General features: G+C 38.3%; 5 protein-coding genes across 7 annotated transcripts; 3 read left to right on the forward strand and 2 right to left on the reverse strand.

Annotated features, from left to right (window-relative positions):
- The first annotated feature begins 47 nt into the window (after positions 1-47).
- LOC127251355 (30S ribosomal protein S16-2, chloroplastic/mitochondrial) lies at positions 48-2,237 on the forward strand. Of its 2 annotated transcripts, none has more exons than XM_051275014.1 (4): positions 48-273; positions 546-591; positions 1,219-1,491; positions 1,951-2,237. In XM_051275014.1, the coding sequence occupies exons 1-3, from the start codon at positions 141-143 to the stop codon at positions 1,445-1,447; spliced, it is 408 nt and encodes a 135-aa protein (XP_051130971.1). In that variant the 5' UTR covers positions 48-140; the 3' UTR covers positions 1,448-1,491; positions 1,951-2,237. The 2 variants fall into 2 exon arrangements, with proteins under 2 accessions (XP_051130971.1, XP_051130972.1); XM_051275015.1 differs by having other exon boundaries at positions 2,020-2,237.
- Positions 2,238-2,807: 570 nt separating this feature from the next.
- Positions 2,808-5,871, forward strand: LOC127252190 (ras-related protein RABC2a-like). 2 transcript variants are annotated; one of them, XM_051276262.1, is made up of 6 exons: positions 2,811-3,291; positions 4,197-4,265; positions 4,412-4,477; positions 5,039-5,160; positions 5,318-5,446; positions 5,535-5,871. In XM_051276262.1, exons 1-6 carry the CDS (start codon positions 3,153-3,155, stop codon positions 5,643-5,645), a joined length of 636 nt encoding a protein of 211 aa, XP_051132219.1. In that variant the 5' UTR covers positions 2,811-3,152; the 3' UTR covers positions 5,646-5,871. The 2 variants fall into 2 exon arrangements, with proteins under 2 accessions (XP_051132220.1, XP_051132219.1); XM_051276263.1 differs by lacking the exon at positions 4,197-4,265 and having other exon boundaries at positions 2,808-3,291.
- Positions 5,872-7,355: 1,484 nt separating this feature from the next.
- LOC127251908 (zinc finger protein ZAT5-like) lies at positions 7,356-8,754 on the reverse strand. Its single transcript, XM_051275857.1, has one exon. The coding sequence runs from the start codon at positions 8,356-8,358 to the stop codon at positions 7,558-7,560; it is 801 nt and encodes a 266-aa protein (XP_051131814.1). The 5' UTR covers positions 8,359-8,754; the 3' UTR covers positions 7,356-7,557.
- Positions 8,755-11,340: 2,586 nt separating this feature from the next.
- On the forward strand, positions 11,341-14,037 carry LOC127252053 (E3 ubiquitin-protein ligase RZFP34-like). Its single transcript, XM_051276053.1, has 12 exons — positions 11,341-11,630; positions 11,880-12,001; positions 12,097-12,184; positions 12,284-12,376; positions 12,461-12,538; positions 12,633-12,676; positions 12,895-12,935; positions 13,027-13,109; positions 13,198-13,289; positions 13,368-13,437; positions 13,525-13,566; positions 13,639-14,037. The coding sequence occupies exons 2-12, from the start codon at positions 11,916-11,918 to the stop codon at positions 13,786-13,788; spliced, it is 867 nt and encodes a 288-aa protein (XP_051132010.1). The 5' UTR covers positions 11,341-11,630; positions 11,880-11,915; the 3' UTR covers positions 13,789-14,037.
- LOC127252054 (alpha carbonic anhydrase 7-like) lies at positions 13,920-15,431 on the reverse strand. Its single transcript, XM_051276054.1, has 6 exons — positions 15,284-15,431; positions 14,972-15,204; positions 14,660-14,872; positions 14,412-14,579; positions 14,275-14,328; positions 13,920-14,180 (listed from the first exon to the last, which is right to left on the reverse strand). Exons 1-6 carry the CDS (start codon positions 15,369-15,371, stop codon positions 14,100-14,102), a joined length of 837 nt encoding a protein of 278 aa, XP_051132011.1. The 5' UTR covers positions 15,372-15,431; the 3' UTR covers positions 13,920-14,099.
- Positions 15,432-16,318: the final 887 nt, after the last annotated feature.

The following is a 16,318-nucleotide window of genomic DNA, read 5'->3' on the forward strand; positions in this document are numbered from 1 at the left end:
TTAATCGATACGGCGTCGTTTTCTTTTAATTTCAGAACCCAGCCAAAAACCCTTGGTCACCCATCGTCTTCGTTTGTCGCTGATTCTGCAAACGCCGGGCTCCATTTTCATACTCGTTTTTTGTGCAGAGGGACGGAAGAATGGTGGTACGTTTGCGGCTTTCGAGGTTTGGATGTCGGAACAAGCCGTTCTACAGAGTTATGGCGGCGGATAGCCGATCCCCAAGAGATGGCAAGCATTTGGAAGTTCTGGGCTACTACAATCCTCTTCCTGGTATAATTCTCATCAAATTCACTATTGTTTAGTTTTTTACTACTTAAGAATGATTTGTAACGGCCAAGGTCTAGTGGCAGCAACGAATCGGAGCTTGTATTTAAGAATGATTTGTAACGGCCAAGGTCTAGTGGCAGCAACGAATCGGAGCTTGTATTTCGAATCCATCCGCATTTCGGATTAAATTTCTCTCGGATTACAACTATGAGCTGCAAATTTACTTTTCGCGACCGACTGCTGATTAATGTCAATGTATTTAATAAATTACGCAGGTCAGGACGGTGGTAAAAGAATGGGTGTTAATTTTGAAAGAGTGAAGTAAGTTACATAAAATTCTCGCCCGAATTTTTGTTTTTTTTCATTTCAAGTTTCACGTTTCTCTTGGAAATCGAATCTTTCTACACTTCAATTTTATGTTGGATTTGATATCATTTGCTATCCAGAAGCAATATCGAACTGCACAGATGTTAACTTGATTTTGTGAACTTAATGGAGTATATTACATAGTGTCCTTTGAGAATCAAGGAGGGGAATTTCCCCTATATGGAAATTATGTTGTGCTAATGTGTGTAACAATCATGGAACCATGTTAAACTTGTACTTTAGATTGTGGTAGTGCATGAATAATTCCTATAGTTCTCTTAATTTTCGCAATTTTGAATCCTCTGTGTTGAAAGACATGTCTGAAAGAGATTGATTTTTCAAATTCATGTCCCCCATATCTATGTTCCCTTCATAAACTGTGCTAATGAATGAATATTTGTAAGATGGTTGTTGTTGTTGATTGATAATCCTTTGAATCTTGTGTTCCACTGAGTTGTCTCAAGTGCCACTAGATAACCCACGCCCAATCTTTATTCATATTGCCCTTGCCCATCTAGAACTTGATTCATCTATAATGCAATACAAATCCTCTATCTTCTGAATTCTCAAATGCCTATACAGGTATTGGCTCTCTGTTGGCGCACAACCCTCAGAACCAGTTCAGCGCCTTCTCTTCCGAGCAGGGTTGTTACCTCCACCGCCTATGATGGCAATGGGACGGAAAGGGGGTCCACGGGATATGCGACCTGTTGATCCAATGACAGGACATGTTATGACAGAGGTAAAAGAAGACAAGGTTGAAGCAAAAGAGGACACTAAAGTTGATGATGAGAAGAATTCAAGTTCTTAGTCGCCGTCAAATCTTTCTACAGCTTGATACAAGTCCATTTCATGGTTAGTCTGCTCCTCTTACTAGTTTTTATTATTTGTGAATCTTGCATCGGTGAGAATGAGATTGCATCATGAGGAGTGTGCTTTGTGAAAAGGCAACAGTGACCCTTTTTTGATACCTAATTTATTAATAAGGAAGTTATCACTATCCACATACCCTCTCATAAAAAAATTAGATGGATTTTGGTTTATTCCCATGCAAATAAAGATGTATCATTCTAGTGAATGTATGTATGCGAAGTAGTCAAGTAGAACAAGCTTATCTTTCCTATGTACGAGCAAGATTCTAGCAACATATACAATCACATTCATATTAAAGTCATCTTGCTTTTGCCATTGTGCTTAGACTTTTTAAATCTTTTTTGATGTGTCCTATATGTTTGGTGTTTATTGGTATTGGAATGGTTGACATCTCTATGTAACTCAATGTTTCATCACTCACATTGTAAATTGTCTCAACAGAAACATGGAAAGCTCTAGACAAGCCCCACTCAATTCAAATTCTTATACAAGCTAAGCAATGCATTTCAGGTGGCTTGTCACAGTAAAATGGAGTTGCTGATGGTGATACAGACTTGCATTCCATTTAAAGAGATCCAAGCACCATTATTATTACTACTTTCTTGTATTCACTCTTAACCCCATATAATCTTGTGGAGGCTTTTCCCCTGTTCTATTTCTTAGTAATGGATTTCATATCCACTTCATAATTTATTATTAGTCTTCCTTAAATAATGTCTATTCAATTATATCTTGCCTTGCCTTTCTTTCTCCTCCGTTGTTGAGTACTAAAAAAATTGTCAATTTGTTCATTACCTTTATTCTTGCCCCAGATTCTTCTGTTAAAAATTTGGGTACTTGATTGGATGCCCTACCAATATTGTTTATTACTATTATCATTATTATTATTATTATAGCTAAAGTTCCTTGCACAAACTGGCGACACAAATATGTTATACGATGAGGAACCCACATTGCATATTACTATATACTAATAAGACGATGTCATCGAGTAATATGGACAATTGTGACAAAATCCACTTGATAGACTAGTTAATTTGTTAATAATCAAATTTAATTAGGTTTTTATTATTATAAAATTAATTAATTAGTTAGCTAAGTACATCAGAACAAGTTCCTGGGCCATATTTGGGCCCCGTTAGACAGAACGGGCCCATCAAAGCCAACAGCACAATTGGTAGAAGGCCCACCAACCCATCATCATCCATGCGGTGCCAAATACATCAACCCTGTATTTGCCTTTATTTACAAGCATGCCACGTGCTCTAGTAACGGTCACCGTCAAAGGGAAGGGAATTTCCCTTTCGCGCAAAAACGGAATCGCATCTGAGTCTGAGCATGTAAGAAAAGGAAAGGAATAACGTTGTCCTCTGCTAACCGTTCACCTTCGGCTTTCTCTCTCTATACATAACGAATAACGCAGTGCCGGTTGGAAAGAGGGGGAGAGAGAGAGAGGGACTGAGTGAGTGATGGCGTAAAAGGTTTTATCTGCTTGTGTTTTAGAGCTGTTTCTCTCTCTTACTGATTGCACATCGTCACTGTTGTAGTTGTTGGGGCAGGATATAGGAAAGGCATAGTGAGGGATTTAAGAGGAGTTGTGTTGATTTTTTTTTCTAGAAAGAGAAAGTTTTTAACATATTTGGATGGGGACTTCAGGTCAGGGGCAGAGCAACTACGATCTGTCGTTCAAGATCTTGCTCATCGGAGATTCCGCTGTCGGCAAGAGTAGCTTGCTCATCAGCTTCATTTCCAGCGCAGTTGACGATCTTTCACCCACTATTGGTATGGTATATCTCCGATTTTGTCTGTTTGTGATGTTCAATGTTGCGGAATTTGTGGTTCCTTCTTCAGCTTGTGCCAATAGTGATATCTGATTGAGGTCTTGATCTTCTGGTACATTTATATGTTGGCTGGAATCGATTGCTATTCAATTGGGTACAGGTTTTGAGCCTGGATTGGATTTGTTCTTTGTTTTTAGTTGTTTGTGTGGGTTTTGGTGCTCAATAACTTTCATTGGACTGATTTTTTACTCTGTGATTTGAGGGCAAACAGGAATTCTTGTTATTCAAGTACTTGTTCCTTAACTCATTGTAATTAGATAGTTAGGTTTTGAAGCTATTTTGTTTGTATGCTCCTGGTGGTTCCTGCTCTCTGGTGGATTCAAATAAGTAAAATGTTGTGATCATGTGGCTTACAGCAAGTCTCACATGCAGCATTTTAGCCTTTTTCTTATTCTTTAGCTATGCTAGTATATTCTAGTCATTATCTTTGCTTTATTAAAATTTGAACTTTTAGCTTTGTTGTTTTGATTCATTAGCTGCAATCCTCGATTAGAAATATCTATCTCAATGATAAACAAATCCAAATGAATATCTGAGTGGCTGAGTGTGTATTGAACCTAAACAAATCCAAAACACATGGTGTTATCAAGGCAGGGCATTATAACTGTAATTTGTCTCAGAAAATGAAACAAGGCCTGCCTATGGCTAAAGTAATGAAATGTTGATTAGGTAACTGTGGATGTTATTGAGTTAGTCAGTGCTATTTTCACTGAAGTTTGAAGATACAACTTTAGTTCTTATTGTATTCGTACTTGTAGTAAATATTGGATGTACAAAACATCCAAATTTCTAAAAGATTTACCTGAAAAGGAATGATTGTTCTTTGCATTCCTTCCATTAAATTAGGTGTTGATTTTAAGATCAAGTTTCTCACAGTTGGAGGTAAAAGGTTGAAGCTAACAATATGGGACACAGGTAAGAAATTCCTTGCTATTGGTGTCATTTCTTTGTCGCTCTTGAACTAGAAATCAAGTGATTCTGTTCCCATTCCTGATCAAAACAAGTGGTGCTATGCTTTGGTGATTTCCATTTCTAACATGAGTGTCCTATGCCATTTGCAGCTGGACAAGAACGGTTCAGGACATTAACGAGTTCATATTACAGAGGTGCACAAGGGATCATTCTTGGTAAGCCATGAATGAACCACTGTTTCTCGTCGATTCCATCAAATGCTCCCTTCTCATCTTATTTTTGTGTGTGTTGATTTCAACCTTCCATGATCATCACACAACCTCTTGATATTGTTTTACTAATGGACAAAAGCAAAAGCAATCTCGCTGTGACTTATTATTTTGTTTCTCAGACCTGTAAGTATCAAGAGTACTGACTTCATCTTTTGCCAAATCTTCTCACAATTTCTAGCCACTTATCTGCTACACGCTGTCGACGGGTACACGAGTCAATGTATAGACATCAGGATCTTGATTTCAATATTTTAGGCAACCTACTCAAGAGAAGCATGCAGAAATTTGATTGAAAACTGATAATGATAATTATTCTACAATACATATGCTATAACAAACTTTCAGAAAAACAACCGAAGAAAATAGGCAATGACATGAAAAAAATAAAATTATCTGTTTTTTTCCTGGAATATGGACATTATTATGTGTCTGGATTGGTATTTTTACGAATTTAGCATCTTGTGGTATGTATAACATGACATTAACCTTCTATATGTATTGTAGTCTATGATGTAACAAGGAGAGATACGTTTACCAACTTATCTGATGTGTGGGAGAAAGAGTTGGAGCTATACTCCACAAATCAGGATTGCATCAAGATGCTCGTTGGAAACAAAGTCGATAGAGTTAGCTCCTTATCACCTTTTGCTTGTCTTGTTTAATGCTTGTATGTATCACATGCCGCACAATGACGGTCACATACAATTAGGAGAAATGCAATAACCATTGGGCTTAGAAATTTTCAAACTGTCTAATATATTTCGACTGAGGCTGCCATTTCAGGAATCCGAACGAGTTGTGAGCCGAGAAGAAGGGATGACCCTGGCGAAAGAGCTTGGATTTCTATTCTTCGAATGTAGTGCTAAAACTTGTGAAAATGTGGAGCTATGTTTTAAAGAGCTCTCCTTAAAGGTACTTGGCTGTGCTACTATCCATCTCATCGATTGTCTCCAACAATTTTTGTGTTTCGGATTAAACATGAACATCCATTTCTCCCCAGATAATGGAGGTTCCAAGACTGCTGGAAGAAGGTTCAACAGTCGTCAAGAGAAACATCTTGAAACAGAAGCAAGAGCAGCAAACACCCTCCGGTGGCGGCTGTTGCTCGTAGATTGAACTTCAATCCATCGATCGACATATTTAATTGGTGTTGGCATTTATGTAAATGATAGTTTGTATCCTTTCCCCAGTGGTGATGGAATTATCCGATCAGATCCGACACGGAAGGCCCTGTAATTAAATTTACCAGCCCCCAGTTTGGTGTTGTGATCTCTACAATTCTGTTGAGAATCCACCTGAACGAACTACGGTAATTATCCAATTTACTATTGCCTTTATATTTACAGTGTCATGCAGTGTATCATCTCGTTTCCTGAATTTGCTATTAAATACAACTGTTGATCCTTCATAAATATGTATATTTAAAATAATATGAAGAAGAAAAGAGTTAAGAATATAAAATTACAACTACATATACGATACGCGTGGCTAATTAAAAATTGAATTGAGGTCTTACCAATGTACTCGACTATAAATAGAAAACTTATATTAGATCCAATTGCTAGAATGAAAAGTAAAAAGTTGCATTTATTAAATACAGTTGACATTGAAATGTTAATTATAACCAATTTCCGTAGAATAATTGACATAACCGCTATATTTTTACCCGGTAAAACCTAATTCAATGAAAACAGAGTTGCAAGTGGACAGTTAGTTGAAGTACTCAAGCTTACAAGTCAAACCCAGAAAATTGAAATAATAAATAAATAATGAAAGGAAACATAATAAAAATTTACTTGTGATGATGGCTCAATCACTTACTGAGACAAACAAATTTCCATCTGAATTCCATGCATATGAGATTCAACTTGCACAAAATATATATATATATATGTATGTGTGTGTGTGAGTGTGTGTGTATGGTGTTCCGATCCGATTTTCATGTAACAAACAAACAGTGTCAATTAATACTGCCACTTTAAAATGCAGCAATCATTAAAGACGATGACGATACACATGCACAGGTGTATATTTATATATATATATATATATGTATGTATATGAGAGAGAGAGAGAGAGTGAAATGGACACAGAGAAACAGAAAGAAAAGAAAGGGAGAGAGAGAGAACAGGAAGCATGTGCATCTTCCCCTTTTACAAGTGACCACCGCAGTGTCCAAGCCATAAACAATCTACACTTTTGTTTTGCAAACAACTCACTCACAGCCACAGCCACATTATTATAATATATATATTTCTCCCTTTCCCTCTCCCTCTGCTGAACTGTGTGAGAGTGAGAGGGAGAGTGAGTGTGATTCCATCATCCCTAGTGTAGTGTAGCCACAAAACATGGATTGTGTTCCTCCTCCTCTGCAATCATTCATTCTAATGAGACTTCTCTCCATTATCACTGTAATTCATGATTCATAGCATAGGATCGATACATGATGCATGTAATTAAGCAACACATTCAATGGAATAATTAAGTGACCACATGCTGCTACCTGCAAGCTGCTCTTCATCAAAACAATGCACATACATACATATATATATATAATATTAATTGAGAGTTAAATCTTGTCTAGAAAAGGAGGGTTGGGTTTTACACTTTTAGTCAGGTCAATATAAATTAATACTAATGTTTGCCTGCCTGCCTGGCTGCCCTGCCAGGTTGCACTATCCATCCATTAATGTCTGTCTGTGTCTTGTGAATGGGGACACACAATCAACCCTTAATTTAACATTTCTGGTTGTGGTAGTGACTAGTGACGACGATGAGGATGATGATACAGTAAAAGAACACAGAGTTAATGATGCAATAAGTAATTTAATAAGAATGGACTATGGACATACAAAATTAACAACATTCAAATCTTGTATTACAGTATGAATAGAATTATGAATTGTATGATGAGAAAAATGAATAATGTAAATGAATTGTTCACAATTGTCTTGGTGAACTGGGTAAAAACAATAAATTCATACAAGAATATAATATTAATATTAATGTTGAAGGTGTAGCCGCTAATTGTGGCAGTCAACCAGAGACGAGGCGGAGAAGACGATCACTTGTTCTTTTGGTGTATATGGAAGTTTGGATTCCAGGCGATCCTCTTCCGGAGCGGGTTGATTGAGATCCAACGATAATGCACTCTTCGGCCTCTTCGATTCTCGCGATTGATCGTCGCTCGCCGCCGGGATTGGCCTGTGACGCCGCATGTGGCCGCCCAAGGCCTGGCCGGACGCGAATTCAGCGCCGCAGATGGAGCATTCATGAACCCTTGGCTTGTTCGATTGACCGCCGCCGCCTGATGATCGGGTCGAGATTTGGAGTGAAAGAGTGGTGGTGCTTTCGTCAAGGATTGATCGGAAATTGTCTGATGATTTCTTATAACTCTGATCGACAATCAATGGCTTCTTTTCCTCAACCTCGAGTACGGCTGCCGGCGGCTTAATCGGCTTCCTGTGGCTGGCCCGGTGACCGCCGAGGGCTTGAAAGGAAGGGAAGCTTTTGCTGCACGTTTTGCACCTGTAAACCTCAACAGGCTGCAGTGGCGGTGGGGACGACGTCGTTGGACAATGCCCATGTCCCCTCGCTAAAAGGATCAAGCAATTGGCCATGTCTTCCTCCAGATCCTCATCTGTAATCTCCCCCAAATTACAAGACGACGGAGTCAACACGGGATCAGAACTTCCAGAAACGTCACTGAATCCACCACCACCGCCGGCCATGTTTACAGGAAGCAGCAACGGAGACAGAGATCGTGGCCTCTTGCTCCGCTTTCCTTTGTTGACAACGACGACGGCTTCCTCCCGAGCTTCCATTCTCTTTCAATTCCTAGAAAAAATATTGGTTGCAGACTTGCAGCTAACTAAGCTTTGTAAACGTAAATGTAATTGTAACAGGAACCCACCCAAGAACGAATTTGTGGTGTAGTTAGTGGCTACTTAAAAGTAGGAATGGAAACTTGAGCAAGTGGGATTCCCAACCCAAACAACCAACACTATTGCACATATACTCCACAGAGATATATATATATATATATAATAATGGAAGTAAGAGGTAGAGCAGGCGGCGGGCGGTGGGTATGGCGAAGGACTTGACTATATATATATATATGTATGTATATATATGTATATGTATATATGCAGTGAGTGTGAGGAGAAGAATCGGTTAGCTTGGAAGCAAACTCAATGACTTTAGGGAAACGACATCACCAATCCCAATTTCCAATTTCTTATATATTGGATTGGATTGAAGAAGTGGTGCAATGCAAGGCTGGCGCCACAGAGGGAGGGAATTATATTGTGATCTGATCTTGCTTGCCTGCTTCTTCACCTCCCCCCACTACTTCCATTCTTCATTTATTAATTCGTAGCATGCAGATTCACTCTCCTTCTATTCATTTTATAATCAATTAATTACTTATCTACTGAATGAATGAAGTGGATTAGATTTTTTCAGATTACAACAAGTAGTAGTAGCAGTACTAGTAGTAGTAGTCGACTCGTCCCCCAAAAATTTATGATCTTAGCTTAGCTGTTAGTTGTGTTAATGTTCGTTCATCCCAATGATTGGAGAGAGTTGGTAAAGAAAATAGTAGTAGTAGTAGTAATTAAGTGCATGGGAATCATAGCACGTTCACTCTAATTAATTCATTCTCTCATCCCCATATATGCAAATATATTCGAATTGAATACCAACGCCATTACATTACATTACATTACTCCACTCATCCAGAATTAGTCTGTATGATAGATTCCAGTACAGGATCTTTCCAGAGAAAGCTGTCATCAATAATTTTGTGTGTGTGTGTGTATATATTAATGAAAGAAACGGCTAGGTAGCTCTGTAGAAGGAAGATTCTTGGCGTATGGGTGGACTGTACGCATATCATATACGAGAGCACGTAATTGCCAAATAATTTTAATTATTAAATATTTGTAACAAAATGTATATGTACTGTTGCCACCACCATCGACACACATATATACCAATGTATTTCATTTTTTAAAATTAAAAATTGTATAGTTATGCGTAGTACGTAGAGAATTTACATATTATATAGTAGTAGTATGTTTGAGAATGAATTCATCGATTTCGAGAAGAAAAGATACAGTAGGTTGTACACAACATTATATATATATATATATATATATAATTAAATGAACAAGGTGGCACGCAACACTTTGCTTAATGGGTGGACTTCGTCGTCAGTGTTGTTTTTCGACATTCGTTTCTTGCAATTCTTTTCTTTTTAAACTTGATTATTAACTCCTCTTACACATATAAATATTAAACATACAGTGGGATCCTAGGTACAAAGTAACTCTAAATTAATACCTACCTTTGTAGATCAATAGGTAAATAAAATGATCATGGTATTTTATTTTCTGGTGACCAACTATTTTATTTTTTAATTTATACTATTATAGAGAGAGAAGCAACATTAGATTCAATTATTGCCCCACGTCCTCCACGCTCCTTGTCTTATTCATCCACGCTCAGTTGACTCCCAATGAGCTGTTGAAAGAGTCATTATTTGTATAATGGGCTTCGTGACAAAGTTTGTTGGGGCCCAAAACGGAAAATCGTAACGTAGCCCAGTCTTTAATGGGCTGTCAAGTGTGAACTATATCTTGTTCGCAAGATCAACTAATCCAACGGTCACTTACAGTACATGGAATGATGAGAGAATATTTTTGTTTTGTTAGAAAATCACATCATATGTCATATCCCCCTCTTTAATCAAAGCTTTTCATCCTGCTGGTTAAAAATAAACCAGTGATGTGGACTGGATGTCGTCTGCTGTTGTTTGTGATTGTCCATGCTGTTGGGATCAAGCTGTAGAATAATCTCCCTGGATAGTGTGGATGGATAGAGAATCAATCCTTTGAATTGAAGAAAAAATTGGATCAGATGATGAACGACTGCCTGCCGATGATCATCACATCCTTTTGGGCGAAAAGGGCACTGATGATTCGTAAAGAAAAATATCTGACTAGATATTCCATCTAGATTTTTACAGATTACGCTAACCTTACCAGCTGCAGTCTGTGGATTCCTCCATTGAATTTTGAATTTGAAGCTTCTAACTTCATGTAGATACGACGCCGTTTCTTACAAGGACCGGACGACAGAGATACAGACAAATTAAAGGCAACTGATCAACGGTCTCTGACTGCTATTGTTTTTGTAATAAAACCCACTTTAAATTAGTTAGATGGATAGACGGATAATGATGAGTGATGGGGTAATAAGAAGCCAAAATCGAAGCCTCAGTCACCCCGAAATCCAAACACAAATCTTACACTCCATCTCTTGGAGAGCGATGGTTCTAGTGCCTTCTTATCCCTTATGTCTTGTACGTTTGACAGATCTTTATGGTTTTTATGTTTTTGTCGATGGTTAGAGATTCTTGTAAGTTTTTTGACTCGGACTGATGATTTTTCAACGACGAAGAGAAGAGAAGGAGAATAGCCACAGCCTTGTAAATCCACCATCACCAGCAGATTGCTTCCATCTACGGTACGTAACCCCTACAGTTGTCATGTCATGATGGGTCCCGATCCTCGTCAGCAAATCTTCAGTTTTTATCCATTTCTTTTGTCCTTTATGCTTTCCAAATCCTCCCTTGTCTTTATCTTCTTCTTTCTTCTTTGTTTCTTTTATTTTTTTATTTTTTCCCTCCTATTCACAGTCAGTCAAGAGTGTTTTAACCAGAAAACTTCCATTTTTATAAATTATAATAACACCCTCTGGTTTATGGTTTATTAGTTATTGTGAATTTTACGCGGAGAAGAATCGAAGATAAAAGTGTAAAAAGCTTTTCGCACTTTACAATCCGAAGAGATGATGATAAAGCTGAGGATCGGATACAGCGTTGCAATGTATCTTATGTTGGCAACATCATAGGACCACTCGAAAGGGTGTCTGGACACTCTGGACGGTCGACTTGTTTTCACTTCCAGGAACTACCCTTCCCCTTCTGCAACTATATTAATGCTTCCCCTTCCCCACTCCCAAGCACACACTTCTCCATTCTTCACCAAGAAGCTCCCACAACGCGCGACACGACGTTGCTTTAATTTTTTCTGTATGTATATATCCCCGCCGTATTTTGTGCTAATCACACCCCACCCCTTTCATTTTTATGGGCGACTGTTTGTAAAGCCTGAAGAATGAATAATGGGAAAACTATAATGACTGAGAAACCCCCTTTGTCGATTAAAAAAATGCTTTCTTTTTATGAGAAATCAATTGTCGGCTGTGTCCCATTGTAGAAGGCGTTTCTTGCAGTTTGGTTTGGTGGTTTTTTTATTCATGGATGGATGATTTGCTGCAGGTGAATCTTGAAATCTCTAAGTTAACCTAAAACAAAATGGGTGGTGGTTTGAAGCAGCAGACTATTTCTTGCACCCCTACAAATGATGAGTTTACGATGAAGATGGACTCTGCGAAATATGGGTAAATCTATTAATGCTTCTGTTTGTCTGTTTCAATTCAAGTGAAATCCATGTGATTGAAGGATTTGTAATGGTTAATTGTTCACAAAATTTCAGGTGCTCACACTATCAAAGGAGGTGCAAGATTGTAGCACCCTGTTGCAATGAGATATTCGATTGCAGGCACTGCCACAACGATGCAAAGGTGCAGTCTTTTTATTACAGCCATATTGAGCACTTTGGTGTTTTTCTTGTTAGATTCATCGTACTGGTGCTGACTCATATGTCATTCATAATTAAGCAGAATTCTTTGGAGGTTGATGCACTCGATCGCCATGATATTCCGCGGCACGAATTGAAAAGAATCATCTGCTCGCTGTGCGAGACAGAGCAAGATGTGAGTCCATATGATTTTAGGACAGAGTTGGGATTATCCAAACATAACTCTTGAAATGTCTAAGTTTGATAATTCAACTTGTAGGTTCAACAAACATGCATCAATTGTGGATCTTGTTTTGGAAATTACTACTGCTCAAAGTGCAAATTCTTTGATGATGATGTAAGCTTTCTTCATTGGTTATCGAAGAATTCCATCATCTGCTGTCTATAATACACCACCTATGCTTAAAACACCATTGATTGTTATCTTAAAGGTGTCAAAGAATCATTATCACTGCGATAAGTGTGGAATCTGCAGGTAACCATTTTTACCTTGCTTTAATGTTTCCATTACAGTTAGTCCTAAAAATGTAATCGCCATCAGCGTTTTGTCTGTATAGAAAGATGTTGTATTCTAAACCACAAATGGACCACATTATCTTATATCGAGTCTCTTCTTTTCCAGCCATTGATTCCCTTTTGGCATTTTTCTGGTGCCTTTAATATCTAATCTTGTGTGCTCTTCTCTGGTGACAGAACTGGTGGAAAACAAAACTTCTTCCACTGTGATAAATGCGGTAGGCGACACTATAATCATGAATGAAGGCTGTAACAACATTCTTGATGTTAGAAACCAATAAATTGAAACGATGTTTCTTGTGTTTTCAGGATGCTGCTATTCGAATTTGTTGAAGGATTCCCATGTCTGTGTGGAGAGAGCAATGCATCACAACTGCCCTATTTGTTTTGAGGTATAGATGTCTGGCGATAAGACATCATTTTCATATGTTTGTTTTGAACCGGAGACCTAATTTTGAACTCTTACAACTCCATACACAGTATCTTTTCGACACACCTAGAGACACCACGGTGCTTCCATGTGGACACACTATACATCTCGACTGTGTTAAGGACATGGAACGCCATTTCCAGTAAGAACTCTATTGGTTTCTCTATTTAGTTCTGTGTAATTTGGCTTGTGAGCTGATAGTTAAATTCATGCGGCGCAGGTATTCGTGCCCGGTTTGCTTAAAGTCGTATTGCGACATGACCCCTGTCTGGGAACGCCTCGATCAAGAGGTACACATAGCTAGCTAGCTAGCTAATGGTATTTTCTTTTATTTGCGTCGATTAATGTTAATTCTCTTCTGTTTGTCTAAATTTCAGATTGCTGCAACACCAATGCCCCAAATCTACCAAAATAAAATGGTAAGACAAATTGGCATAAGATGATCTGATTGAAATCTTTGAACATAACATCCTTAATTCTTCTTGTATTAGGTCTGGATTCTGTGCAATGACTGCGGCGAGACATCAGAGGTGAACTTCCATATTCTTGCAAACAAATGCACAAACTGCAAATCTTACAATACGCGGCAAACCAGAGGACATACAACGTGCACATCGGGGATACCAGAGATGGTTAGATGACACACTCACCTTAACTGATAGCAGTAGTTCCTGAAGAAACCAATGTCGTCGTTCCTTTATTCTTCAACTGATTAGTTCCTATTGATTACTTTCATACTCTGATCAATTAGGTTGTAAACTATGCTGATTAGTTTCCTACCTGCAGCAGGTGTTCGAACTTTTTACCTTGTGATGTTGTATTATTTGGGTTCACTGTGTAATAATAACTTTTGAATGTTGTTGAATAAGATGATTCCTTTATAATAAAAACTGTATTGTATTGTATTGTCCGAACTGTGATCAAAGACTGTAGAGTACATAAACAGATCAAATCAGTTGGTAATATCTGGTCCGTAGAGGTACACTCCCCGACTGTTGTGTGGCTGCAATGGCCTTGCATTTGCCTCTGCATACTGCCAAATTATCCAAAACAGAATCAGAATGAATGGCATGGATTTGATCGAAATAATATATATATATATATATATATATAAAATCCCAACTTACGTCGTGGACAGCATCTCTGAGCAACTTCACTTGGTCCTTTGAAACAGTCTTGACCTGAAAGTAGCTCACCAAGATATTCATTGCTATTATTACAAGAAAGTTGTGTTTGGATGTGTGATTATTATTATTATTATTACCTTCTTGTTGATGGTCCAGACGACTCCTTCGGTGCAAGGAGGGATGGTGAGTGATCCCATGTATCTGTAATACCTATCGCTTCTTATGTCGATCACATTTGGATCAATCACTCCCACGTTCCTCTCTCCACCCTTCTTATCGATCATCGAAGATATGTTCGACATTAACTGCACACAAACAATTTTAATTAATTAATTAATTATAATAACACTGTTGTTGTTGGCTGTTGAGATTTAAATATTACAACCTTGGAGAGAAAGAGGTCGGGTTTGCCGATCTTGTACAAAACTCCGACAACTGCAATCTTATTGCCGGCAGGGGTCAAGTGCACCAAATGCAGCTCCAAATCGTACCTTCTGCCATTGATGGTGTGCTCCGACGGCGCGTGCCAGTGCGCGTACCGGAGACGGTACTCTGTTGTGTTGATGGCCAATGAACCGCCGTCGCCGGACCACCGGATCTGCAACGCCACCGCCGCCGCCGCCGCCATATTCAGTCATTTGAATTTTGAATTCAATCCCAGTCGCCACTCAGTCACAGATCAAATAGAGACACTTACTTGTATGTCGTGACCTCGATTAGTGAGAGTTGCATTGGAAGGTCTGTAAGTGTAATTTCTCAGATCTTTGTTGTGGGAATCGGACAGCCATAATCCTGGGATTCTCCGATTGGTCAAATCTATTGGGGACTGCATTTTGCCCTGATTGCATGCGCTCCATTCCTTCTTCATCTTCCCCCACTTACTCGGCCCCTTCTCACTTTTTTCCGCGTACTCAAACTCCCTTTCGTTCTCTGAAAATTCAGAGGAAGAGGAATTGAAGATAAACTGCCATTTTATTACATACATATATGAAACTAAGTTACGACGTACCTACTTCTTGTGCATTGATCAGGACATGAAGAATCGAAAATAAGACAAGAAGAGAAAAACCCAGAGGCTTGAATTCTCTCTTCGTCATGATCCCGAACTGGATTAATTCAAGCAACAATGGCAGGTGCCACAGAAGAAATCAGAAAAATTAAATCTTGGTGGTCGGCCTACTATTTTTGCACACACACACACACATATATATATAATATATGTGTTGGTGAAGAAGGTGGTTGTGGGAAGAAAAAGAAGCTTGCCTTGCCTCTGGATTTCTTGAGAATTGGTGATAAGATTGTGTGAACATAATCTGGCTGTCCTCTTTTTATATGTGGTATTAAAAAGGAAAAGTTTAATAATGATTATAAAAAAGGTAATTGATTGCCAAATAATATGTATTAACAAGTAATTTAAGGGAAGGTGATGGTCGCCTCGGCGCTATTATTCACTTACCTATCCCCGGGAAAGAAACCAAACTACATTTGAAAATTGAAGGTGTGCGAGTCACGTGCTGTGTCCAATTAATCATTTACTAATTTGGGCACGTTCATTTACCAACTTACTGAATAAAATATGGACTCCATGTGTTTGTAACGTTAGGCCCATCACCACTTATTTAGGCCCATATTTAATGTTAAAGATAAGTCTTGGGTTGTAAGGCTCATGGGCCGAGCCCAGCAATTCTCTTCCTTCAAACAAATTTCTTTTGGCATTCTTTCTCTCTCATTCGCTTCAAGGAATTCTGTGATTTGGATTTTCTGCCGTCTTGATTTTTCGCGCCTTCAATTTCATGACAGTTACTAATAAAAAATTGGCAAAATGATTTTAACTGATCCTTTTTTTTTTTTTTTTATGACAAATTCAGAAGCATTATTATTCATGTTGGATGCATCCTGTGTGTGATATAATGATTGATATATATAAATAAATAAAATCTATCATCATCACGTATGGGGGTGGGTCTACATTTAAAATTTTCATATATAAGAAAGATCTGTCTGTATGTGTGTATGGACATATGGTTATGGTTCTTTCATCGAT

Source organism: Andrographis paniculata, unplaced genomic scaffold, assembly GCF_009805555.1.
Source record: "Andrographis paniculata isolate CXL003 unplaced genomic scaffold, ASM980555v1 Contig45END, whole genome shotgun sequence".
Lineage (NCBI taxonomy): Eukaryota > Viridiplantae > Streptophyta > Magnoliopsida > Lamiales > Acanthaceae > Andrographis > Andrographis paniculata.

What these genes read in the sequence shown, in the direction of transcription:
- LOC127251355 (XM_051275014.1), top strand. Translation starts at nt 141, where the DNA reads ATGGTGGTACGTTTGCGGCTTTCGAGGTTTGGATGTCGGAACAAGCCG. An exon ending in CTACTACAATCCTCTTCCTG is followed by an intron (nt 274 to 545) that starts GTATAATTCTCA and finishes TAAATTACGCAG; the next exon opens with GTCAGGACGGTGGTAAAAGA. An exon ending in GTTAATTTTGAAAGAGTGAA is followed by an intron (nt 592 to 1,218) that starts GTAAGTTACATA and finishes ATGCCTATACAG; the next exon opens with GTATTGGCTCTCTGTTGGCG.
- LOC127251908 (XM_051275857.1), bottom strand. Translation starts at nt 8,358, where the DNA reads ATGGAAGCTCGGGAGGAAGCCGTCGTCGTTGTCAACAAAGGAAAGCGG.
- LOC127252054 (XM_051276054.1), bottom strand. Translation starts at nt 15,371, where the DNA reads ATGACGAAGAGAGAATTCAAGCCTCTGGGTTTTTCTCTTCTTGTCTTA. An exon ending in GATCAATGCACAAGAAGTAG is followed by an intron (nt 15,205 to 15,283) that starts GTACGTCGTAAC and finishes CTGAATTTTCAG; the next exon opens with AGAACGAAAGGGAGTTTGAG. An exon ending in ATCGAGGTCACGACATACAA is followed by an intron (nt 14,873 to 14,971) that starts GTAAGTGTCTCT and finishes GTGGCGTTGCAG; the next exon opens with ATCCGGTGGTCCGGCGACGG.
- LOC127252053 (XM_051276053.1), top strand. Translation starts at nt 11,916, where the DNA reads ATGGGTGGTGGTTTGAAGCAGCAGACTATTTCTTGCACCCCTACAAAT. An exon ending in GCAAATTCTTTGATGATGAT is followed by an intron (nt 12,539 to 12,632) that starts GTAAGCTTTCTT and finishes GTTATCTTAAAG; the next exon opens with GTGTCAAAGAATCATTATCA. An exon ending in GATAAGTGTGGAATCTGCAG is followed by an intron (nt 12,677 to 12,894) that starts GTAACCATTTTT and finishes CTCTGGTGACAG; the next exon opens with AACTGGTGGAAAACAAAACT.
- LOC127252190 (XM_051276262.1), top strand. Translation starts at nt 3,153, where the DNA reads ATGGGGACTTCAGGTCAGGGGCAGAGCAACTACGATCTGTCGTTCAAG. An exon ending in CGATCTTTCACCCACTATTG is followed by an intron (nt 3,292 to 4,196) that starts GTATGGTATATC and finishes CCATTAAATTAG; the next exon opens with GTGTTGATTTTAAGATCAAG. An exon ending in TGCACAAGGGATCATTCTTG is followed by an intron (nt 4,478 to 5,038) that starts GTAAGCCATGAA and finishes TATGTATTGTAG; the next exon opens with TCTATGATGTAACAAGGAGA.